We start from the raw sequence: 24,574 nt of genomic DNA, 5'->3' as shown, positions 1-24,574 counted from the left end.
GAGGTCTGCGCGCTAACCACTCATCCGCCGTGCCGCCCAGGAAGCAGAATATTCATTCATTCATTCATTCATTTTCCACCGCTTTTTCCTCATGAGGGTCACGGGGGTGCTGGAGCCTATCCCAGCTCTCTTTGTGCGAGAGGCGGGATACACCCTGGACTGGTCGCTTGCTAATCAGAAGCAGAATATTGTATTTTTAAAATAAATTCAATATGAGATGAGCATGTAAGTAGCGAGTGAGTCGGGGGTTGAGGTCAGGTTCTTGTGTTAAGATCGATAAGGAACTAAGAGCTAATTGGTTATTCATGACGTGAGTAATAAACGCAGGGATGGCGTCGTAGCGTCGTAGGTGTGGAGCTGGTGGCAACGGCGGCACCAGTCGTCCACAGAGCCACAGATGCTCCACAGTTTGTGTGTTGACTCTGCGTAATTTGTTTGCTCTAATTTGTTTTGCAGTACCAGGGGAGTTCCTGGGTTTAATTTAGCTTTGTGTTTACCTCTCTTTGTGGCTCGCTGATCTGTTAAGCACGGAGACAGAGAGGGAGCGATAGCGTGGAGGGTGGAGGGTGGGCTCCTCCACAAAGCCAAATTAAAAAAGGAGCCGTGCAGATTGTTTTAAGCTCTGGCAGCCCCTTCAGGCCCAAAGGCCTCGCTCGCAGCTCACACCTGCTCCGTCCCCCCCGGGAGCTTGGTTCCTGATCCGTGGCCCTTGTTTTCTCCTTGTGGGCCGCCTGCCCGCGACCGCCTCCTCCTCCTCCTCTTGTGTTCCCTCCATCCTTTTTTACCTCTTCTCCTCAGCCGCTCCCGTGTCAGTCCAAGCCTCTCAGAAGTCCTTCTGTTGTTGTCCTTCTCCTCCGTGACTTCATGCCTCAGGTCTGGCCCCCCTTCACCTGGTTTCTTGTCACCACCACCTGCTTCTCCTCACCCTTTAAACTCTTCTTTGCATCCAACTTTTTTCCTTTGTTGACGTCGTTCAACAGTTTGTCTTCCAGCCATAGATCCAGACAGACGGATGACATATGTTGGATTCTCTGACGAAATACACACACGGGCAAAGCCGGCCGGCTCATTAGACCTCCAGGAAACGCAAAAACATCGCCTTTAATACAATTATATTAAAATTCGTGTATAAAAAGTATTTATGTAGCATTACAAAAATGTGATTAAAATTGATTAATTAAATGTATTTAATTCAATTTACTAATACTTATATACCTATACTAATACTTATATATATTTATTAAATATTTATTTATGTATTTATGAAATACACATAAAGTTATGATAACAGAAAAAATGTCATAATATAGTTGGAATTCATTTTTGAATTTATATATATATATATAAATACATTCAAAAATGTAATTAATTTTTTTATTTATATATATATGAATTCAAAAATGTATATAAATAATATTTTTGTTTATTATTTTATTTTTATATATAAGATAATAATAATTATATATATATATAATATAATATTTATATAAATAAATTAAACAATTTGAATATTTTTTTTATTTTTATGTATATATACATTCAAATTAATTCCAACTATATTATGACATTATATATATATATATATTTTTTTTTTTTTTTCACCCTGTGAGCGTGGGAAATGTTCGAACACCAGTTATATGGATTTTTATGTAGTTATCAGCCACTGTAAATGTAAACGCTAAAACGCATCAATTCCCAAACACAATAGAATGTAGTCAATTTAAAACGGTCTCCGCTTTTCTTTATTGAAACGAGTCAAGCCAGTTTTCGACTACACATTCACAGATAGTGTGATCGGTCTGCTCTACATACGGTATGATATGGTACACTTTGTCACACGTACAATATTTACACGGCCTCAGCAGAGATGCTTTGACATGGTTTGAGACGTGTGTAGCGGTACTTGGGTTTTGGGGGACATCATGGAGGACAACATGATGGAAGTTGTTTACTTCAGCCTTCATTCATTCTTCAACAGGACCTCCTCAGATAGTTTGTAGCCATGCACAAAGCTTTGGTTCTGTGTGTCCAAGTTTAGAGATGACCTTCAACCCAACTGAGGTCAACATTAAATCAATTGTAAAACTGCATAAAACGTAGTTTTATCATGAACTCCATGAAGTGACTCCTGAGGGACACAGTGTATGTGTCGTTTACATCAAAGTACACTAGCGTGTTTAGCAGGAAGCTGCCATAGATCCTATATTGTGTTCAGCTGAAAGTGATGGGATGAAGAAGTGGGTCACAAAAAACACAAGTTGTTATGATGCTAAAATGCTTGGGTTACCTGCGTCCATCCGTTTACTATATTCCTTGTCCATCACATTCGCACCTACGTGAACATACAAAATGGTGGGATTTGGGGAGGGGTGCCATTGCTATGAGGAGAACATGAAATTAGATTGACACCAATTAATTAGGATAATAGCACTGAAAAATTAAACAAAAATTCATTGAAATTTTTGTTTTTAAATCAGGCTAGCAAAAATATTTTTTTGCCTCCTATGAATATTTATTATATACTGAAACTGGACTTTTTGTGTACCTCACTGAGGCAATAAAGAACAATATGATTACTGCCAGTCAGTCAGTATGATATTATAGCGATGCATAATTTCAATGAGATCCAGTGATAATAGCCAAAATCGTGCAAATAGTCATATTGCAATGCAAGTTAATGTTTGCAGGGTTTAAATATATTTACAAAAAAAACATTTATTTTAAATACATCCCACCTTTTTGTAATATTGTGGGGTTTTTTACGTTTTCATCAAATTTCATTCACACATCAATAACACCCACATCCACATCAAGCAGGTTTTAGTAGTCCCTCACAACACAAATACTACATTCCCCCCCTTTTTCAAATCAAATCCTTTCTTCTTACGCAGTTCTTACATCAAAAATAATAAAGTGAAAATAAATTTTCACTAGTGCAAAATAATGTCTCCTTCCAGAGCAATAATACATAAAAGGCTAATAAAAAAATATATGTATTTAACAAGTAAGATCATTAATAATAACTGAATTTTCCCTTCAGAGATTGTAATCAATACAGCAAATTTTAAAAAATAAAATTAATCTTTCATAAAAAAATAAATAAAGCGGCACCGGTGAACTAAAACTCACAGAATAATAAAAAATAAAAAAAAACAAGCACTAAATTTTACTGATGGTTTGATCTCAGTAATAAGCATGAATTAGTTGCTGCTGATGCAACCAAAGATCATCCTTGCTGACAGGATGCTTACTCCATCTACTGGTGATTTGCTTTAATTACAACCTTAAATGTTTCTACATTATGTAATGACCCATTGGACTGATGACTAAATATAAAATAAACAAAGTCCGCTCCTGATTGATGTTTGGTGGAGACTCGCGTATTCATTTGATATGTCGTCTTCCCATAAAGAATATGATCTCTAAATGTAAATAATGTTTCAATGACTTTCAGCTTTAAGACAAATGGCAAAATGGTGATTATTCCCAGCAGGGACTCGGTGCACCTCCATGAGATGTTTACTTCCTGCTATAATTTCCCACATCATGTTTCGTATGACAGGACCAGACAAATAAGGCAAAGAGAAACTGCCACATTGACACTTGTGACATTTCGGGAGAGAACAAGCTGGACCATAAAATGTAAAAGTTAAGATTCAGCTCTGATGCTGTGCATAACATACCCACACAGTCCGCCTTTTGGGTGCTGGAGACTCGGAGTCGGAACAGCGATGTTCTTGGTCCTCGCTCGGCCTCCATAATTGTAGCCGTCATCGGTCATGAGGTCAAACCTCCAAATCAGGCATGGCGTCTTCCTTCAGCTGAATCTCATTGTCCGACCCTGTGCCCACATCAGAGTCAAACAGCGAGTGGTCAGAGTTAGGGGTGTGTGTGTGGGCGTGTCCGGCCGAATGGCTGCTGCCGTCGCTGTCGTCAAGCGTGTCAGTCCTGGAGAAAAGCCCAAAGTCCAGTAGGCCTGTCGGAGACTGGGTTCCGCCGCTGCTCTCGCTGTCCCCGTCATAGTAAAGGTCCTCCACCTCCACGAACCACTCGGGCCAGAACTTCCTTCGCATCCGCTCACAGAACATTGCCAAGTTGATCAGTTCTCCTGTGAGAACAGAAAGGTTCAATGTTTGAGCTGTGTTGTGAAAAATGTAATCCCTCGTTTATCACTGATTATTGGTTTCAGACCCGACTGTGATGAGTAGCATTGCTTATTTATTAACTGAATATTTTTGTAGTTAGATCATAGAAAACCTGTTTAACATTATTAGAGCCCTCTAGCCAAAAATCTAGCACCACTACAGTCACATTTACACATGTACATAAGAGTAAATAATAGCAACTTAAGACATATATATGGTGGGAGCGGAGTGGCGGGCGGACAGGAAGTGATGTCGCAGGTTCAGAGTGGAGTTTTAGTTTGGTATGAGTTACTGCAGCAAAAGTAGCCCAAGTTTTATTAGGGATCTTTAAAATGGATTATTGTGCCCGTTGTGTAATAATTCACACCTGCAATAAAAGCCTGTTGTTGCAGCGATCACAGCCTATATTATGGTAACCATCATGTCATATGTCATAAGATTGACACTATTTTACTATATTATATTGCACAAACCTTTAATGAGTTGCTCTGGTCGAGTACCAGGCAGCGTCCACATGGCCTGGGCGAGATGTCCAAACACTGTTGCATCTAATGTTGATATCTTGGAGCCCATAAAGTATTTTTTATCCCCTAAAGAAATAAAGACATAATAAGAGTAAGAAATAATTAAATGTAAATAAGGGATTGTCTGTGTAGCAATATATAGTGTGCATGCAAGGAGCGTCTTATCTGCATGTATGCAAATTACAAGCTCACCGATGTCTGGAGTTGCTAATAGCCTGTTCCACCACAATCGGTGGATCTATCCCGAACACGAGTAATCCCGTGAAAAAATATTTTATGACCAAATTTACACTCCCAATAAATGCGGAGCTGCGTTATTAAGTCAGGGGTCTCCAGCCAATAGCTCACAAGCTAGCTGTAGCTCCTAAACACTTTTTAAGTAGATCTCCAAAAGTTTTTTTTTTATTTATTATCAACTCCTAAACTAAGAAAATTAGAAAGTGGGGTTCAACAGTAGAACAGAAGTCATCAGGAGCGCTTGATACAAGGAAATACAGCTGGAATAGGTGCAGATTCTGGAAGATCTAGAAAGCTTTCTGTGCAGGTTATGTTGTGTAGCTACATAATAGGTCCCCTTTAGATTTCTGTGATTATTTTGTCCTTTTTTTTACTAAAAGGTATTCCCAAAATAGAGATGGAATAGAAGTCCCTCCTACCCAGCAGTGTGGCCAGTGTCCTCATGTCCTTCTCCATCAAGTCGTACACTTCTTCCTTGGAGAAGCGCCCGATGCCGTGTCCATACATCTCTCTGCGTACCATGCTACCGTTCAGGTGGCTCAGCAGCCACTTCAGTGTGTTGCTAAATGGGCCGCTCATGGCCAGGAGCTTCTGGGTTTCCTCCAGGTTGTCCACCCACTGACAATAGGCGATAGTCCTGGAAGAAACACAATAGACACAATGCAAAAATCAATACAACCTCGGCCTAGTTTTAGATTTATATTTACTTTATTGTGTTGTTGTTCATTTGGCAAATAAAAAAATCATTGTTTTTTCTTTGCAGGGATAAATAATTCAGCTCCCATGCATTTTTTTCTTGTCACATTCTGACCCTCCCATGCAGCTCTTTGGCGCCCTCCAGTGGAGTTTGGGGAAAACAACACTGAAGATTACAATGTACGTTTGTCTCAAGAGTTCATTCATTCATGTACTGCTAACCTTTCACACAGCTAGAAAGACCTTCCCATTGCTCACCCTTAGCCTAGCTAGTCTGTGTCGCATGGAAATGAACCTGTTAGCTTAATATCCACAATCAAGTAAGAGTGTTAGCATGCTGTGTTAGCATTCATCAGTACAGGTAAATGTTTAGCGCAGGGGTGGGCAAACTTTTTGACTTGTGGGCCGCGTTAAGTTAACAAAATTAGCTATAATAACTAGCTAATAATAGCTAAAATAACTAACTATTTTATCTGTAATTTCCATAAAATAGTTTATCATAGTTGTATATATTTTTCTTTAAAAATTTGTATATATATATATATTTTTTTTTTACTGAATAAGACATCTGACTTGAAAGTCATGTTACCACCTTGTATGTTAAAAGTTGAATACTTGAAAGCAACCGACGGGCCGGATTCAAATGCTTGGTGGGCCGCATGTGGCCCCCGGGCCATCGTTTGCCCACCCCTGGTTTAGGGTGTATTATTACATGAGTTGTCCCTCCCCCATTTACCAACAACTATGACATGAAAATGAGTCAGCAGCAGCCCATAACTTTACCCCCTCCCTGTCCCGGTAAAGAAGGTGAGCAACACTGTGTTCAATGACGTGTCACTTATTTGAAACTCAAATCTGTTCCGATCAGAGTCCTGATAGGAAGTACACAAAGTAGAGTGTCATCATAACGGAAGATAGATGGACTACGTGTGCATGTTTGCAAACAAGCCTGACTCAGAGCCTCGCAATCCCTCTCTAATTCTCCTTATGTTTATTCGGCTGCGTGCTTGTGTGACAACTCCAGATTCGATAAGACAAACAACACATGGTCACCACACCTGATGTAACCTCATTAATCTGCTTAAGTCAGGTTAATGGTCTTCACATTTGGGACTGGAACTGTATCTCATGTTGGTGTATTTCGTGTCCTGGCCATCTTATTGTGCGTGCAGACACTAACGAGATTAAGCTCTGAGAACCTTACACACTTACACTTCACCTCACGCAGCCTCTTTGAAAATACAGATTAGGGACTATTTCCCTAAGACCTGCTGAAAGTCTAGACTAGTCTTCGTACAGTATATTCATATTCTATAGCAGGGGTGGGCAAATAAATATGGGCTAATTTAAATATGTACTACAAGATTTTGCATGACTGCATCGCAGTCTCTGATTCCTGGTCGATTGCTGGCTTGCAGCTTAAAACAAGCCAATATACTGCCCTTCCCTGAGATAAATAATTCAACAAGGTGTGCAGCCAAGCCCACACATGACACAGGGGACAGGAAACACAAGATGAGTGAGAAGGTCCACAGAGTGGGATACATCACTTAACGTTTGTAGATGTAATGCTACGTATGAGAATCGCCATGATGAGCTTATAGGAATTCATGGTAAAATTATACTCAAAGCAGCGTGTGAGTGTGTGTTTGTCACAGTGGCAATTTAGTAATGGAAAACACTCTCGGCTTGAGTGAGGTGGAAAAAGAGTTCCCACCCAAACAAGGTCGAGTGACTCACCACAATAATGACTGACACAGTCTTTTGTGTTGCTCACAAAATCTCCGCCATTTTTTTAAAATAAATTAGTTATTTGTATGAAACAATTACAGACATACAGTATCGCCAAAGCATCTTCCTGCAAGAAACTGTTAAGGGACTTGACTTATGATAGAGTGCCTCCTGTTTGATTCATAGCTGCAGCACTCTTGCAATCAAACCAATTTCTATTTTTGTTATCATTGCAGAATCCCATTGCCCCAAAGCTGCAGCATTTCATGCAAACATGCAACTTACCAGTAGAGATGTTCTTCCACCATTTTGGTGACAGCTCGTGACACAGCTCTCTCCTCCGGCGTGAGGTTGTGATTGAGGTTGACGCCCAGCCTCTCTTCCAGGAAGTCTACAATGAACTCTGACCCTGAGACCTGCTCATAGTTATACTCAAGCCACGGCATCTTGCCCTGAGGGGATAGCTTCCCATCAAAATAGTTCTATGGACACACAGAATCATATCAAAATATTAGGATATTTTGTAATAACAGAAAAAAACACACCTAGTAACCAACACTCACCTGGTAGGGCAAGTCAACCATTCTTAAATAAGTCTCTATTTTGAGGCAGAAAGGTGAGAGGCTGGGAACGCCGTTCTTTGGCCTGGAGAACTGATGGAGGATGATGGCATCTTTAGAGTCCAGCTCCTGCTCCTTCCTGCACGCATACAGGGAACAAAGAAATCCCTTAAAAGTCATCTTGTCTCATAAAGTCACAGTATACAATCAATTATGCAGTATCTCACAAAAGTACTGTGGCTTACTGGATCTGCAACCCATTGATTATAGTATCTTACACCGGTACAATATGATGGAAATTGAACTTGGATAGAACTTTGACGGCTATTTAGATACAAATGGCTTAGCATTGAGTCAATCCATATCGCTACACAAGCTGTACACTGACTACTCTATAAGTATTTGTCCACTGTCCACTTGTGTGTGGTGCTGATGCATCTGTGTTGATATAGTTTTTTGTATATACTATACAAAGTACATACTTTGTATAGTATGGGGGGGGCATGATGAAAAATAGAGCAAAAAGGCACAGTATAAAAAGAAAATCTCAAATATTGACACAAATATTTCTCTTGGCTGCACAGCGGTCGAGTGGTTAGCGTGCAGATCTCACAGCTAGGAGACCAGGGTTCAATTCCACCATCGTTTCCATGTTCTCCCCGTGCATGCGTGGGTTTTCTCCGAGTACTCCGGTTTCCTCCCACATTCCAAAAACATGCTAGGTTAATTAGCGACTCCAAATTGTCCATAAGTATGAATGTGAGTGTGAATGGTTGTTTGTCTATATGTGGCCTGTGATTGGCTGTCGACCAGTCCAGGGTGCAGGACAACGATGGCCATACAAGGAGAGTACATGAAAAAAAAAAACAGCTCCACTACACAAACATGACATCACATGCCAGAAACAGATGATGCTGGTAGGCTGCCTCCAGCTTCAGTAGGGCGCACGTGATGCTCTGCAGCAGCGCTCGTGCACGACATGCAAGGTTACACCGATTATCATGGAGGAAGTGTGTTTACGGGATGTATTTATTCAACACTGGCCTAACTATAGTCCATTAATCTGTTGGCATCGCGTCTAATTAAACATCTACAGGGATACATGTGAACAGTAGCAGGGTTCATTAAAGGTCGGCGTGACTCCGCAGCGCCGGAGGAGTGCTTCGGTTTAATCACGCTCAGGTGCCGACGGGGCGGGCACGAGAGCCGGCACACGAGCGGAAACGTGACTCGACTATTATTTAAATATATTTTTCCTCGCTCAGCGAGTCGTGCCCTTGGAAGGAAGAAACCGAAGATGAAACTGTGTGCGTGGAGTTCTTTGTTATTACAACAAGACAACAAAGTGCCCTTGTGGATGTGGGAGGTGGCAAAAGCAATTGTTGACAGACCGAGCCTACCTGATGGCGAGCAGCTCGTGTAGTATGTAGGCTGCAGCAGCAAGGAGGGCCCCTCCGGTGATGTAGAGGGTCTTCTTCCACCAGGAGTCTGACGCCAAAGCCGTCATGATGCCTCCGTAGTCCTGCAAAGGGAAGGCGATAATATATCCATACAACGACTGGTGCTGCTCGGACACACACAGCCCGAGGGGGAGGCTGTGATTCCGCCCGAGATCTACCACACACGGCCGGGAAGAGGCGAAGCCAGCAGCCCAGTACATCCTCCCCTTACTCGGTCACAGCCCCCTCACTTCCTCGGTCCTCGGCTTCCAGGAAGGCTTCATGTATGCGCCTGCCTGGTCTACGACATGGCGGCTGGAGAGGTTAATGTTGGTCCATAAAACTAGAAAGAGTAAACATCTTGGCTCCCCCTGCCCAGGATGATGATGCTCAGCTCCCAGTTCACTTTCCTTTGGGCTTTTATAATAGTCAAGTTACGGAAAGCGACAGCTTCACTTCCGGATCTTGCTTTTCAAAGTAAATCACACAATTTGTCATCGTTTATAAAGATGCAGAGGCTCTGTTTACTTTTAATGACGTTTACTTTACTGTGTTTGATTGTGTTGTCTTTCACCTTGCTAAAAAGGTTTAATTATGTAGCATCACAAAAGGTAACCATAATAATATCCATCCATGTTCTATGCCACTTATTGACGCTTATGCTCACTACTGTCGCGGGTATGCTGGAGCTTATCCCAGCATACACCCTGTACTGGACCATAATGATAAATATATATATTGTTAATACTCTAAAACAGTGCATTATTTTCCAGCGGTCCTTGTGAGGACAAGCGATATAGAAAATAAATTAATGTGCATTTTTTTTACATTGCTCATTTTTAATGCATCTCTTTTAATTGAGCAAGTGAACACGTACTGTTCAGTGAATTTAAATAGTATATACAAAAAACTAACATAGCACTCATGGAAGGTTAAGCTTCTCTTATTTTCTAAGCAGACTAGCTTTAAGATCCGGTCCCAGCGGACGAATTAGTGCTAACTTAGCACAATCGGCCTATTGTCAGCGCCAGTGGAGGAGCCACCCCGCCCTGAAGAGCCCCTAACCTCATCCCAGTGGAACCAGTGATGGACTATAATGATGGACTATGAAGAATACACAACAGCCCACATGGAGGACATCTCACCGATGCTCATAGTCAACATTACTCAAGTAATGAAACCTGCACTGTAAACAAAACAACACTAAGTGTATGTCATGTGTAATTGTGATGACATATCACACTTTGTATCAAGTAGTTTGTGTGTGTACTCACTGTGGAGCAGCACCGGAAGTGCAAAGGGTAATTCATGTTGCTGGTGTGTTCCTGGACGCATGCCTACAGATGACTGCGATCAACATCAAATGGAAAATATGCTCAAGGTCCCTCCAACATCCGGGTGGATTAACAGGCTTGGAAGTCTCCAGATCGATAAGATCACTGATTAGAAAAGCAGCAGGATGATGAGTGAATGTACCCACAGACTTGACTTCTGCAACTTACACGCTCGCTCCCGCGCATTGGGTGAGCGCGCATGAGCACTAAGCAGACGAAGCGTGGGAGTAAAACCCCACGCAGGATTACAGTCGTTAGCAATACGCACTATACGGTTTAAATGATTCACTCATTAGCTCGCTTTGACCGAGATGGGATTCCTGCAAAATATACACGAATCCCCTTGCAGCGTAAGTATTCAGACATCAGACAAAACATGATTTAATCCATGCCACTGCCTTTATTCTTATTACATAACAGTGAAACATGAAATGCTTTCCACTCCCTGAAGATGTGACTGCCCCCCCTCTCTTGCTTCCCAAGCTATATGGTCAGCAGTATGCAGAGATGGAAACCCACTTACCGCTTGTATGCACATCATAATAAATTACGCATCTTCTTTCTTTAGCCAGTCACAGAATAACTGTACTTGCACATTCATAATAATAACCAAAACTAATTGATAAAATTAATAAATGAGTATTCATTATATTATTATTATGGATGAATGATATAATAAAATGGAAATAATCCAAAAGACACTCACCTGCCACTAGACTGTCTTGACTATGTGATTGATCTTCATGGAACTAATTCATGAGCTGCAGCAAAGTCAAGGAAATTGTTATGAAACAAAGAAAAATGGCCACCAGCACAAACGCTCAAGGTCCAGCAGAGTATGAACGGCCTAGTGTGAGTACGACCTAAGACACTTGTACGTGAGGGCTCTATGTTTTCTTGACCAATGTCCATGTATGGAGTTTACTGTGTGGCTTGAGAGTGGTCCTGGTTGTCCAGTTGGGGGTCGGACTGAGGGTCGTCGGCCACTTTGATAGCATGCAAGGCGTAGTTGATAGCTGTGCTGTTAGCCCAGCTCCAGGCTCCTGATGCTGGATTATAGAACATCCCTTGGACTGACTGCACTGAGAAACCATCTGATGGGAGACGATGGGAGTTACTGCAAATACGGTTATACGTAGAGGATATGCAACAGTAGGGAAAATATGAGTAAAATTGTTGTAAAGATGAGCAATATGTCGGAGTTTCGGCCATGTGGGACATCAGCACATAAGCAAGCATTGTGCGTTTTGCTTATTCTTTGGCTTTTTAATGACTTGAGTATCCCCCAGATAGAACTCACTTGAGTTCTAGGGTCTGATAATTATAGCATTTAATTTAACAAGCAGTTGGTAGCTCCTGTACTCAATGCTGCATTAACAACTGATAATAAAAGTCTACACTATGGTAAAACATACATTTAGCTATCATTTACTGTGTAGGTGAATGACATTGTTGCCAACTTACTGGACTCTAGATGGCGCTCCAGTTCCACAGGGCTGATAAACTTGTCCCAGTCGTGTGTCCCACTGGGAACGATGTGCAACAGCTGCTCAGCTACGACGATGGCCAAAGCGTAGGATAGGTTGGTTTTATTAATGGTGGTGATGAAGAGCGAGCCGCCTGGCTGAATGGGACAACATGAACAGTTTTGATAGCAGCGGTGAAATATTTTCTGTATTTGCATTAGCGTTAAAATAGCCAATAGCACCATATGTGTCTCATATGAAGAGGCGGACACTATCCGACACAAGGGAGCAGCTGGAAGAAAACACACACCTTCAGTACGTCACGGCAGCAGAGGAGGAACGTTTCCAGGTCGGCCAGATGTTCCACCACCTCGGATGCTACAACGGCATCGAAGAGACCGGCTTGGCCTCCCTCCTCGTCTCCAGCCACATCTGCCGACAGCTCCTCCAGGGTGCATGCTCGATACCTGACCCGCTCACCAAGATCGGGGTCATTCGACGAATGCAGCTGTGCCGTGCTGATGCTGTCTTCCACGGGGTCTATACCCAACATAGTGGCTCCCAGGCGACCCAGGGGCTGGCGTTGGAGTGGGGGAGGTGTAATGTAACAGAGAGAGATGTTAGTTTGCAATAGTTTGCATATAACCCTGGACTGCTGTAATATCTCTGGTAAATCATCAATTAGTTTGAATACAAGCAAATTGGAGGTGACCAACGCCTGTGCTGAAATGGATTGATTGCTTCAGGGATGGACATATAATTCCCTGAAAAATAATAATAATGTAGCAGATAATACAGCTTGAGTGAAAAAATACACTTTAAATACTTTTCATGAGATTCTTTTTTTACATGTAACTGTACAAGTACACCAACTGCAGTGGAGTTATTGAAATTACACAGTAGTGCCCCCTTGTGGACTAAAGCTAAACATGCAGCCCAGTGCGCATAGCTGCACTAGCTTGCCCAAGGCCGCCGGCGTCTCTCTACTAAAGCTGATCCTCTGTGATGGAAGACGTACAGTGACAAAAACCTCCACGGACACGTTCCCCCACAGACAGACTCTGTGGGTTCCTCCTGTGTCGGCCATGTAAATGACAGCCAGTGTGAGCGGCGGTAAATACAGGACCCGATTTTGTCTTCCCCGATCACAAATCGAGGCTGGTATGTCCTCAGTGTAAATGAAAGCTGAGACAGGCGCTCGGTCCTGGTGGAGCGGCCAACAACGCTAACAAACACATAAACAACTGTAAACGACCAACTGTCCGCTCCACCAAACCGAGACCAGTCAAGTCAACAATGACTGTGAAGTGGTCAGACATTGCAATGTACAACTGGCATGGGGGTGCACTGAAAGCAAATTCTCACGCTGTGACAGAGTTTTTTTTTTTGTTTTGCCGGGAAGACAATCTGATGTGAACGGTGGTCATTTAAACAATTGCTGAAAGACCAATTGTGTCAGAGAAGGGTGGGGGAACTTTGCACACTTCTGTCTGCTTGTCCTTTTTTGTCGTATTCAGTATTTTGTACACACCGACACATATACACATACATGAATGCACACAATATTACCTCAGTGAGCAGGCCGCCCCCGCAGCCGACATCCAGTATATGCAGTCCTGCAAGTGGTCTCCCGGGATGATGCGTTTTGTGGACATTCATCAGATTATCCCTGATCAGAAAAACAAATACATTTGACATCATTAATTCAGTGAATTAAAAAAAACAGTTTAAAAATGATAATTACTGATTAATTAAGGAAATAGTCAAACAACCAAAACAGTAAAATGGCATCACGAGTACACAGGGATTGCACCACAGATTCCAGCAAATGTGGTTCATAGAGACCTTTTCCCCTTCACTATTCTATTAGCCTGCATTATTATAGCAGAATGTACTACGGCTGCATAAAGCGCATCACAGTCTGTATCACAGTAAGTATCTCACAAGGTGACAGTCCAGCAGCAACAGTAGAAAGAAGGCTACGTCTCATTCAGACACGCCCCGAGGCTCGAGACACATCAGGCAAATCAGCCACACTCAAGACATAGGCACACTGGCATTGGATCTGTCATACTGTCACCATGAGCTCACATCAACAGCAGCAATAGGACCACAATGGGGGGGTGGGGTGGTGGGTAGCTATGGACTCTCTGCCGCATGGATCAAGTAATAATTATGTCTGGCCCCAACAGCAGATCTTATCAATCAAAAAAACATGCACACATATGCAATCTTGTGGTGACTCAAACGCTGTTGGCCGGAAATGTGCTGATGTTTGGTGGAATCCTGTCACCTTCAATTTCACTTATTTGGGTACAGGCGTTGGCTCTCTCTTGGCTCCAAAATAACACAAAAACAAATGCCCCCCCCCGGTTGTTTGGACAACTAATACATCTACAATACAAAATACAGTATTAAATATATAATCTGTACAAACACACACCTTATAAAAGGCACTCTCAGATCATTCATGGCATGAAGGGCTTTGAATTCTCCATTTTCATCCCACCATTTACTGGCCAGTGTCTGGAACCGTTTCAGTTCTTCATGGTCCACTGAAGCTTGATGGACTGATCGAGTACTATGGAGGGAGACAGACATGGGACACAATTAAACCCCCTAAGCAGCATTTCACACCATGTTGCAGCATTACTATCTAATTTGTACACATATAAAATAACTTAAAATTATAAACAACAAAATCATTGTGCACATACTCTAATTAATAAATGAAAATGCCCCATTTTTTTAGATTTTAACAGTTATAAATTACAAACTTCTATTTTTTTTTCATTTTGTCTCTGCCAATTACAATAAACATCATAGAAGTTGTGTACTGTTGATATTGTACATATAGATATTATAAGGCAGCAAACCTACCAAAACAGAAAGGGATTCAATACTTATTTTTCCCACTGTATAACGAAAAAAAAATCATTCATCATTAGCGTTAAGCATACTTTGATGACATAACATACACCGATTCAAGATTATCCCCATGACTAAACAATACACAATAAATATGACTTTGAAGTGGCTCTACCTAGCATTACTGTGTGTTTTAAAAACAATAAAATTCCACATATAAAACAAGTACCTGCTTTGACATTGCCGTGTCAGCTCCTCCGTACACCTCCGGAGCCACGGTGTCCGCTGTTTACAAACCGCCGTGCAACTGAATCCATTCCTGCCCACGGTACTCTGGACGACACGGCGTAGGGACGCTGACCTGCGGCTGTACAGCCCTAACATGACCAAACTAGTTCGAGAACATTCTAATGTTATATACAGAAACAGCACTTGACATTCAAGTCGGTTGCCCACTGTGCTGAGTTCATAATTGCTCGACCAGAAACCTTGCGCACTAAAGTTCCTCTGGAAACCAATATATCCAACAGCACATACTGCGCATGCGTACTTCAATCGCCATCTTGGAATTCTATATACGGTAAGCCAGAAGTGACAAAAGACCGTACAGTTCAGCACAGCAAATATAAAAACTCTAAGCATGTACTGTCCGCAATGGTACTATTGTGAATACAAGTGTCTGTTGTCATATTCGTATATTTTCAACTTTGCTTTCCACGCAAAGTATATTTATGCTGCTATTATTGGTACTGTCACGTCTTCTAGTGGAATATAATTTAGCATTTCGCGAGATGTATTGTATTTATGGGTATGATGGTGTACCCAACGAAATTGACAGATTGAACACACCAACTGCTATTATAAATTATACTGACTTCCTCCTTAAAGGGTATCAATCAACCTTTTCATCACAAATGTTGGATATCATTTTGCAGATGATGTTTCATCTAACTACAATGCTATATATTCCATGTATTGGAAATATGTATTTCATTAATATGTAATGTGTCCACATTTCAGGGACATCCTGTATGTTCAATACACTCATACAAAAACATTACCATGTATAATTGATACAAGCAGTTCTGTTTACATTCAAACTGAACTTAAAGAAAGGGTACATAAAAATAGGTAAATAAAAATTCACCTCATACAGCTAAAATTACTATTGCTAGTAGGTTGTGGTGTTTATACCAATTTGTGCACTAAGAATGTAATTGTTGAGCCAAAAAATGAGGCAAAACAGGATGAAATAGTTTTATTGGACATCTTACAATAAAGTTTTGGGGGAAATTGAATCCTGTTAAGATTTTAAATGATACAACTTCAGTTCTTAGTGTTGACCGAGGTTTATGCTTTACTGAGGATACAAGAAAGACTGCAAACCATTAATGTTTTGTTTTTCAGACACACTAAAAAAGAACATATTTACAAAGGGGAAAGAGATGTAAAGGGGAGCATCACCTACATAAATGCCTCTATAATGAGACAAGCCACTTAAACTCTTGGAATTTAGAGGTGGGGAAACAGCCTCAGCGCCTGCTACGATGAGAGGGGGTAGTTGACCTGAAAAAGATACATGGAAACTAATTAATAAATACACAAATCACACGCAATCTAGAGTGCAAAAAGTATTAAAAACAGTACACCGACTCTTCCACCATGTATCATCTCCAAAATACATGAAAGAAGTGTTCTCAAAGTCCAACCGGTAAAGCCACTCAAGTAACCTTAGGCTACTTAAGCCTTCATAAATCTAACAAGACAAACTGCAGAAAAGGTCTAAGCACTGCTACATGGAGGTAAAGCCACGTTAGAGATGAATCTACACAATAAGCACATGCAAGTGCATTTGGTAGCCCATTCCCAAAACACTTGTCCCAGAATTTGTAAGGCATTAATACGTTGGTTAAGATGACTTAAGATAAATCATAATCACACACATACAATGACAACACAGAATGGGAATAAAAGAGAAAAAAGGAATACTACCTTGATCGTGACTTAGACTTGTGTTTGCGGCTTGCCTTCTTACCAGACTTGTGAGATTTTTCCGTCGACCTTGAGCGACTACGTTTGGATTTCTTAGATTTCTTTTCCTTACTAACTTCAGGCGTGGGGGATCTGCTTGAATCAGAGTCATACAGTTTCTTGCTAGCTTTGGCGGAGCCTTTTTTGCTGGATTTGCTATCCTGCCGGGAGTGCTTGTCGCTCTGAGAGTCAGCATAACAGTCCACCTCTTTCGGTTTCTTTGATTTGCCATTTTCATCATTAACTAAAGAGTTGCTTTTTTCTTTAGTCCTTGCTTTGTCTCGTTTTCTATCAGAGTCTCTCTCCCTATCCTTATCCTTCCTTTTCTTGTCTTTGTCAGGGCTATGGCTTCGATCTCGCTTCCTCTCTCTGTCTTTGCTGGACGCTTTCGGTTTGTGTTTCCTGCTATGGCTGCCATCCCTGCGCTCCCTACTTCTTTTCCTCTCCTTATCCCTGTCCCTATCCTTGTCCCTATCCTTGTCCCTGTCCCTACTGCGACTGCGGCTCTCTCTTGCTCGAGCCCTGCCCCGGTCTCTCGATTTGGACCTACTCCGGCGGCTCCTTCGTTCTCTGGAATTGCTTCGATCTTTCTTACGGTGTCCTGTTTTTCGATCCGTACTGCTTCTCCTCCTGTCCCGGACCTTTTCACTGCGACGTCTATGAGAACTGTGGCTGCGGCTACGACGGTGGTTCTTGTAGGAAGAAGAACGGCTACGTCTCCTCTTCCTTCGAGGGGAAGAGGATCGAGTAGAACTACGAGAAGACGATGTTGACGATGAAGAGGATGTCCGACTGCTGCTGTGACTGGACGAGGAGCGAGAGCTGCTGCTGTGACCGTTGGCCGGTGAACTGCTGCCACCTCTGCCCGATCGCTCCTTGCTTCTGCCTGAATTCCTGCCCTCACTACTCTCCATCTCACTACGGGACCTACGTCTCTCTACGAAGGGCTCCGCCTCCCTCTCTTCCTTTTGGTGAGAATTCTCTAATGGGACCTCTTCATATTCACCCCTTTCTCTGCTCAATCGCTCCCTCAACATCTCCTCTATAGAAACACAGAAGATAAAGCTCATTATTTGTGACCAAGTTATCACAAATGAAACATTCGGAGACAATCGTCCAAAGTCTTACCACGTGCAAGCTGAGCATCTTGTGCAAGTTTTTCTTGGTGCTGTTGCATTTCTCGCTCTTTACGAAGGAAGGCGTCCTGCTTCTCCCGGATACGATGGCGCAACTCCTCCTCATCAGTGTCAGACGATTCAGACCCTCGGCCGCTGTGGTCATCCTCATCCGCACTCTCCTCTGAACCATATTCACCCAGCCCGCCTGCCACAATAAAACCCCCATGTTTTTGAGTGTTGGCAAATGATCAACATCAAGTTCTCACAGTTCATGTGCAAAACCACAAATCAATGTCTCACCAAACACCAACTTGTTTTTTTCCCCAACATATTTCACAATAAGACCTTAAAGGAGCATTCAGGACAACTGCTGTTGAGTTTTTAAATTTTGTATTTGAGAGCATGCTTCTATGATTAAAAAGGAGACAACTTCACCCAAAGCTGTTTGTTCTTGCATTCTAAAACATTAGCTTATTAAGTGTTACGGCTTATCGTGGAAGCCACCCCCCCACAACCCAGTAAGCCCAGTCACTCCAGTATAATAAAATGAATTATGTTCCTGCCCTCCCACACACTGTAAAAAAATGGATACTCACTGAGACCAGTCAGAGAAGCCAGTGCACTTGACTGTGCCAGCTGTTTTGCAGGAGCTTTGATTCACATCAACAACAGGAACAACATGTTAAAACACATACTGCCATTCTCTCAAAGGCAAGAGTCGCTAGAGAAGGGATGATGATCACAGATAAAGCACTATTCACACGTGCTGCCATTGGTAACAGGAGAAAAATAAAAAATAAAAAAATGGAGAAAAGAGAGAGGGTTAACAAACAAACTTCTGTCAGACAATCCAAGTCAACAGTGGAAGAAGAGAGCCGTACTAGTGCATCACATTGCATGTATGTGTTGGTGGCTGCTGAGCAGCAGGACCGTAAGTACCATGCATCAGTGCAGGTTTCAAATGTTCATCTCTTAATGCATTAGCAGAGAATGGTTTGGAAATGCAAATCTTTTTTAGTTGTTGTTGTTTTCATTTCTGCTTAAATCGCCGCTTCTTTGCACTTAAGATTCGCTTCAGACTGAACTGTCTGCGTGAAAAGCAATGTATTTGCGGGACAAGACAAGAGCAGACCTCGCGTGGCTTTGCGGTGAACTTCTTTTGCCACATGCTGGATCTCTTCATTGGTGACCTCTAAAAGGATCTCTGTGAGAAGAGTTTTTGTGATGATCATCTAAACAAAGAAAGGAAGCCAGTCAGTTACAGTCGCACCGTGATTGACAGCCAAACTGCAGAAATCTCTTTTGTGGCGAACAGACCAGCTGGAATTCTTTTTCCTCCTCAGTCATTTCAGGCTCGCTTTCTTCTGCTGGAGGCGATGGGCTTCGCACAAAAAACTCTTTTTGTACAGGAGGCTTTTCTTCATAATTGTCTTCATCATCACTGTCCTAAAAGGCAATGGCACGTAGACTTGACCTCGAACAGATCATGACCTCAGAAATCATACCTTGTTTACTAATAAAGACAGACTTACAAATTTACTCTTGCGGGGTATGTGAGGCCCATCGCCATCATCCACATTGTGCTCTTCGCCACCGTCTTTTGACATTTCTGCGCGCTCCTTCTCCATTCGTTCTTGCTCTAGTTTCTTCTGAATATCTCTGTCCCTCTTTTCCAGTCCCTCTCGAATCCATGCAGGTAGTGTGCGCCTTTTCACTGCATCTGCAGAAGCAGTCAGGAGGTCAAAATGAGTGTTCCATATAATACTACAGCAGTGGTTGGCAACCCACGGCTCCTCAGCCCTTTTGCTGTTATTTTAACCAGGACAATCCTAGTTATTCACGTTTATTTTAGTGTATGATGATTACTACAGGATAGGTTGTTCCACCTTCAGACGTGCACATTGAATAAGCAATAAGAAATACAAAAATAACCACAAACCTTAAAACTCAAATCACTTAAAAATCGTATGAAAGGCTGCACTCCCCTTACCAAGTGGTGCCGGGGCTTCTTGTTTGAGCGGAAGCCGGACGGGGGATCTGGGCCTGTCCCTGAAACCAGGTGGTCGGGCATCCCGTCGGTTCTGAGGGGGTCCCGGCCAGTACGGTGAATGAAAACTGGAGGGTGGCGGGGCAAAGGACGAAGCAGCCCCATGCTGTTAAAAGACAGCACACAATCAAAGTTACACCAAGCGACAACATGGCTTGCTGAATGCTGGGTTGATGTAGTCTTCTTTTGGAACAGCAACAGCCAAAATTACTCATGACTGTGCTGGTTTTGTTTTGTAGTTCAAAAAGCTAAAAAAAATAAATAAATGGTGGAAAAACAATACCAAACCATGCTGGATCCTCTACATGCCAATAGTTCCTTTGAACGGCCTCAAGAAGGCATTGACTGACACTTAAGATGATGGGACCCGGAAAAGTTTCTAAGGAATACCCAAATGCGTCAACAGTTTTTATCGTATCATCTGCATACCTGATAATCAAACTGGTTCATGGCCATGGGGGCCATGTCGTAGCTGTCGGGCTGTGCCCCATACCCATGGCTGTTCTGAGGAAAAACCCCGCGATGCGCTTCAGAGTTGAACTCTGCGCTGTCCTGGCTGTTGCTGTCCTCACTGGGGTTCACCACATCCATCGGTGCCGGACCAGGAGGGATCCAGGTTTGTTCAGGAGGTGGTAGGGGAGGAGGCGGCGGTGGTGGCGGCCGCCGCGGTGGTGGCTGGCCATGCACTCCCCATTCTGTTAATGATAAATTACTGAATGAAGATGTGCTAGGCTGATAGAAAAACAATTACTGTAGGTCAGTACTGTAACACCAGGTTTTGTTTTTACAAGGTTAAATATAATACTCACATGACATAACGAATATTCCAGATACATATCAGTAGTAGTGCTGTATAACCTTTACAGATGAACTTAACTCATTCACTGCCAAAGGCGTCAACAGAGGTCTTTTCAAAAAGTAATGTTTACTGCCAAAGACGTCTATCAACGTCTTTTGCTTGTTTCCGCAGGAGCTACAGATCAAAGTCTTCTGCATCTTGTGTGTGAATTTCAGACTTGTCAACAAGGTATTTCTGTCTCAGTAGGGGGCAAACAGTTCTATTTTCCTCCGATTGGCAGCAACAGCTTGGATATAAGAAAACAGAAGTTGTTGAAATGTAAGCTGACGGAAGGAAATGGCGACGAATCCAGCAAAGACAAAAATACAGGCAGCTTATGCTGGCAGAGATTGTCTGGCTGTGGATCTGTTGCGATTGTGAAAGGATGGGGTGACGTTGGTGACGGCGTTGTTGTTGGTCTATAAATAGTTTGCACAAATTCACACACATCTACTATAGTCTACAGTTTACACAACTGTAAATAGATGAATATTTTGTGTTATAGTGTTTCATAGAAAAAGTGTTCAACTGTTTGAGGTGTCACTCAGTCATCGTTCTGCTTGAATTTACTTCTCTGCAGAAAAAGCGAATTTTTTTGTCTTTTTTTTGTCAAAATTGGGGGCTTTTGCTGAAACCACCCTATGTTCTACTGCCGATTTATGAAGACCCAAAAAGGCTAGAAACAAAAAATTTTCAGATGAAAGCGACAAAAGTTTCTACACATAGTTTCAGTGTTTATGCAGGCCTAAAACTCAATATTCTGTGGGTCTTGAAAGTTCACCAGAAATGCATCCTAGTCTAACCACTCGTGACACTGTGGATGCACCATAAGAGTTTTTCCACAACAACGAGACTCCTCCTAATAAGAATATAAACAATATAATAGTAATACCCAGGACATTTGAGCAGAACACTATACTGCACACAGGGATTGCTATATGTTAGAATAATAGAGGTGATTGTTTTTTGTGATCAGCATGAAAGTCGTTTATATACATTTTGTGGTCTGTGGCTGATTGGAGCATCCCAAAGAAAACCCTCGACAGTGCTAGACTCGTCTTGATGCATACCTGGCTGCCACATCCGACCGAAAGCAGGGTCGCCCTGGAAGGAGCCATGGTTGCCCTGTGCAGGTGGTTCCAGACCTGGGATGTCCTGTCCGTTGGGCTCAATTTCAGGCTCTGCACCAGTAGATTCCTTCTGAGCTATCCATGCTTGGGCCAGTGCAGCCCAGTCCACTTGACCTGTGCAAAACCAAGACATCCACAACATTTAAAAAAGGCATAAACGTGGTGGCACAAAATACACCCAAGTGGAGCAATAAGGACGTGCACAGAAGGTGCATTGCTCACTGACCTGGATCGTGTTGGTGCTGGAAAGACTGCATCCACTGCTGCTGGCTAAGAGGCCATTGCGGCCAGGGCTGACCTCCCTGGTCCCACATTCCTCTCCAATATATTACCTGAAAGCAGAGAAGCTTGAGTCGGATAACAGTTTTACTTGCCGACTTGACATGAAATAACTGACTGATCATCAAACACGACAAGCGTTTGCGTTGTGCTAATGTTAGCAACAGAAAACGGGCTAGCTATGTGCGGCTCCATTTCATGAGTCTGCCAATATTAATAATAAAATCACAAAATGCCGAAGCAGATAATGCATAGCAAATACATGAATGACAAGCAATCAATGAACAATGCAGCCTGAAACCCTTTTGGTAGCCAAGAAAGCTCAACAAAGCTAGCATGCTAACTAGATTAGCATGGACAATGACGGGCAAGCCGAGACTCTCCCGTTATATCTAAGCAAATAGACACTGAAATCTGAGCATTTACACCGAGTCCTTACACGATATGACGACAGAAGCGCGAATTATACATATCTATGAAAAACCTTACCTTTTTAGGACAATTTCTCTGAGGCGGTGGTGGTCCAAAATGGCTGCCGTGCACAAGCAAGCCGCTATGATATCGAGGGAGCGATACTCTCCTCTGCTTCCTGTTGAGAATTTCACAGCGACATTTGTTGTGCTAAAGCAGAGGTCAGCAAAGTGGTAGCACAACAAGAGCACACGACTAAAATTAGTGAACACTAGAAAGAAATGTATTCTGAAGTACAAAATGTGAGTTGTGTATGCCAGCATTTTGTTCATGTTTTTAGCGTGTTGTTAATATTCTACCATAACAAGCATATTCGGTTTTGTTTGTTTGTGTAGAAATCACGTATGAAAATAAATTATCCAAAAATGAGTGTGAAAAAAGTTGGAGACTACTCTTCCAAAGTTTACCTATGTGCTGTTGGGCTTTTAAAGGGGAGGTATTATGCTCATTTGAGTGAATAAACCCTTTGCAGAGCTACTTGAAATCTGAATTTAAGGAAATACATTTGGTTATTGCTTGTCAAGATTCACATATGAAGTCGCTTCACACTTTTTTCCCCTTCTCGGTCACTGTCATCCGCTGCAGGCATCCTGCTGCAGCAGGACTGGTATATAATGTCACTTGAAGGAGCATCTATAATCACCATGGTTACCGCTCCAACCACAGCAGAAACTCTGCTGTATTTAACATTTACAAATGCTTGCAGAAATGTAGTGTCCGTGTAAGCTATGGCGTTATTTGATCAGTAAGATACCTTCACTGGATGTGGGAAACAGCGTAACAATGCTACCCACAACACTGCGTATTGGAGCAAAGTCAGCAAAACTGACATTGGTCCTACAAACGCATCCCTGACACCCTCTGGCTTCACCTCACAGGACACTGACAATCCAACAACTAACTCGCCAACTCCAGTCACAAATCATCACCTAACTTCACAATACAGGTATTTACCTCTTTTTAGTCTGGATTTTTTTTCATTTTTCATTAGGTTGTCGACCAACAATGCCGAACTTCTAGTGCTCTTTGCATGTTTCCGCAGTTCTGCTGTCTCCATCTATGGCAAACACACAGCAAATAGTGGGGGGTTTACATTACCAGATGATTAAACGTGCTATAAATAAAGAAATTCAGCCGGGCCTACAGCTTGTGCTCACTGTTGGTACACTGTGACATCACAAAGAGCCGGTATTGGGAAAAAAACTCACTGAAAACGAGCATTCAGAGAATCATAATTAAAATAATAATTATCACTACATAATAACTGCATAACGGCTGCATGGTGGTCAAGTGGTTAACATGCAAGCCTCACAGCTAGGAAACCCAAGTTCAATTCCACCCTCGACCATCTCTGTGTGGAGTTTTTGTGGGGGTTTTTTCCAGGTACTCCGGTTTCTTCCCACATTCCAAAAACATGCTAGGTTAATTGGCCACTCCAAATTGTCCATAGGTATGAATGTGAGTGTGAATGGTTGTTTGTCTATATGTGCCCTGTGATTGGCTGGCCACCAGTCCAGGGTGTACCCTGCCTCTCGCCCGAACACAGCTAGGATAGGCTCCAGCACCCCGGTGACCCTTGTGAGGATAAGCGGTGGAAAATTAATGAATGAACTATACAATATATGGCCCCCGGGCCACACTTTGAACACCACAACCTAAT

The 24,574-nt window shown here is 42.4% G+C and overlaps 3 protein-coding genes across 8 annotated transcripts; all 3 read right to left on the bottom strand.

The window, feature by feature from the left end:
• Positions 1 to 1,715: 1,715 nt before the first annotated feature.
• Positions 1,716 to 10,755, bottom strand: faxcb (failed axon connections homolog, metaxin like GST domain containing b). Of its 4 annotated transcripts, none has more exons than XM_058053577.1 (7): positions 10,607 to 10,755; positions 9,294 to 9,415; positions 7,897 to 8,032; positions 7,619 to 7,815; positions 5,326 to 5,543; positions 4,619 to 4,735; positions 1,716 to 4,108 (listed from the first exon to the last, which is right to left on the bottom strand). In XM_058053577.1, the coding sequence occupies exons 1-7, from the start codon at positions 10,640 to 10,642 to the stop codon at positions 3,786 to 3,788; spliced, it is 1,149 nt and encodes a 382-aa protein (XP_057909560.1). In that variant the 5' UTR covers positions 10,643 to 10,755; the 3' UTR covers positions 1,716 to 3,785. The 4 variants fall into 4 exon arrangements, with proteins under 4 accessions (XP_057909560.1, XP_057909562.1, XP_057909559.1 ...); XM_058053579.1 differs by lacking the exon at positions 10,607 to 10,755 and adding an exon at positions 9,565 to 9,858; XM_058053576.1 differs by lacking the exon at positions 10,607 to 10,755 and having other exon boundaries at positions 9,294 to 9,859.
• A 295-nt stretch (positions 10,756 to 11,050) lies between these two features.
• On the bottom strand, positions 11,051 to 15,564 carry coq3 (coenzyme Q3 methyltransferase). The gene is made up of 6 exons (XM_058053575.1): positions 15,230 to 15,564; positions 14,576 to 14,713; positions 13,702 to 13,801; positions 12,443 to 12,709; positions 12,131 to 12,290; positions 11,051 to 11,760 (listed from the first exon to the last, which is right to left on the bottom strand). The coding sequence occupies exons 1-6, from the start codon at positions 15,382 to 15,384 to the stop codon at positions 11,588 to 11,590; spliced, it is 993 nt and encodes a 330-aa protein (XP_057909558.1). The 5' UTR covers positions 15,385 to 15,564; the 3' UTR covers positions 11,051 to 11,587.
• Positions 15,565 to 16,193: 629 nt separating this feature from the next.
• On the bottom strand, positions 16,194 to 23,117 carry pnisr (PNN-interacting serine/arginine-rich protein). 3 transcript variants are annotated; one of them, XM_058053572.1, is made up of 12 exons: positions 22,933 to 23,085; positions 22,391 to 22,496; positions 22,105 to 22,278; positions 20,626 to 20,891; positions 20,140 to 20,302; positions 19,682 to 19,869; positions 19,467 to 19,595; positions 19,282 to 19,381; positions 18,746 to 18,799; positions 18,160 to 18,354; positions 16,993 to 18,073; positions 16,198 to 16,566 (listed from the first exon to the last, which is right to left on the bottom strand). In XM_058053572.1, exons 2-12 carry the CDS (start codon positions 22,476 to 22,478, stop codon positions 16,533 to 16,535), a joined length of 2,472 nt encoding a protein of 823 aa, XP_057909555.1. In that variant the 5' UTR covers positions 22,479 to 22,496; positions 22,933 to 23,085; the 3' UTR covers positions 16,198 to 16,532. The 3 variants fall into 3 exon arrangements, with proteins under 3 accessions (XP_057909556.1, XP_057909555.1, XP_057909557.1); XM_058053573.1 differs by lacking the exon at positions 18,746 to 18,799 and having other exon boundaries at positions 16,194 to 16,566; positions 22,933 to 23,086; XM_058053574.1 differs by lacking the exons at positions 16,198 to 16,566; positions 16,993 to 18,073; positions 18,160 to 18,354; ... (1 more) ...; positions 19,282 to 19,381; positions 19,467 to 19,595 and having other exon boundaries at positions 19,718 to 19,869; positions 20,690 to 20,891; positions 22,933 to 23,117.
• Between the last annotated feature and the right edge of the window lie 1,457 nt (positions 23,118 to 24,574).

Source organism: Doryrhamphus excisus, chromosome 17 (genome assembly GCF_030265055.1).
Source record: "Doryrhamphus excisus isolate RoL2022-K1 chromosome 17, RoL_Dexc_1.0, whole genome shotgun sequence".
Classification (NCBI taxonomy): Eukaryota; Metazoa; Chordata; class Actinopteri; order Syngnathiformes; family Syngnathidae; genus Doryrhamphus; species Doryrhamphus excisus.
The sequence above is the reverse complement of the archived record's forward strand: the minus strand, read 5'-3'. Positions and strand labels throughout refer to the sequence as shown.

What these genes read in the sequence shown, in the direction of transcription:
- faxcb (XM_058053576.1), bottom strand. Translation starts at nt 9,553, where the DNA reads ATGTACTGGGCTGCTGGCTTCGCCTCTTCCCGGCCGTGTGTGGTAGAT. An exon ending in CACGAGCTGCTCGCCATCAG is followed by an intron (nt 8,033 to 9,293) that starts GTAGGCTCGGTC and finishes GTATGCGTGCAG; the next exon opens with GAAGGAGCAGGAGCTGGACT. An exon ending in ACCAGAGCAACTCATTAAAG is followed by an intron (nt 4,109 to 4,618) that starts GTTTGTGCAATA and finishes CTGTTCTCACAG; the next exon opens with GAGAACTGATCAACTTGGCA.
- coq3 (XM_058053575.1), bottom strand. Translation starts at nt 15,384, where the DNA reads ATGTTAGGGCTGTACAGCCGCAGGTCAGCGTCCCTACGCCGTGTCGTC. An exon ending in GCTGCCGTGACGTACTGAAG is followed by an intron (nt 12,291 to 12,442) that starts GTGTGTGTTTTC and finishes TGTCCCATTCAG; the next exon opens with CCAGGCGGCTCGCTCTTCAT. An exon ending in GGAGCGCCATCTAGAGTCCA is followed by an intron (nt 11,761 to 12,130) that starts GTAAGTTGGCAA and finishes GTCTCCCATCAG; the next exon opens with ATGGTTTCTCAGTGCAGTCA.
- pnisr (XM_058053572.1), bottom strand. Translation starts at nt 22,478, where the DNA reads ATGTGGGACCAGGGAGGTCAGCCCTGGCCGCAATGGCCTCTTAGCCAG. An exon ending in TACCCCGCAAGAGTAAATTT is followed by an intron (nt 19,596 to 19,681) that starts GTAAGTCTGTCT and finishes ATTGCCTTTTAG; the next exon opens with GACAGTGATGATGAAGACAA. An exon ending in AAGTCTAAGTCACGATCAAG is followed by an intron (nt 16,567 to 16,992) that starts GTAGTATTCCTT and finishes TATCTTTTTCAG; the next exon opens with GTCAACTACCCCCTCTCATC.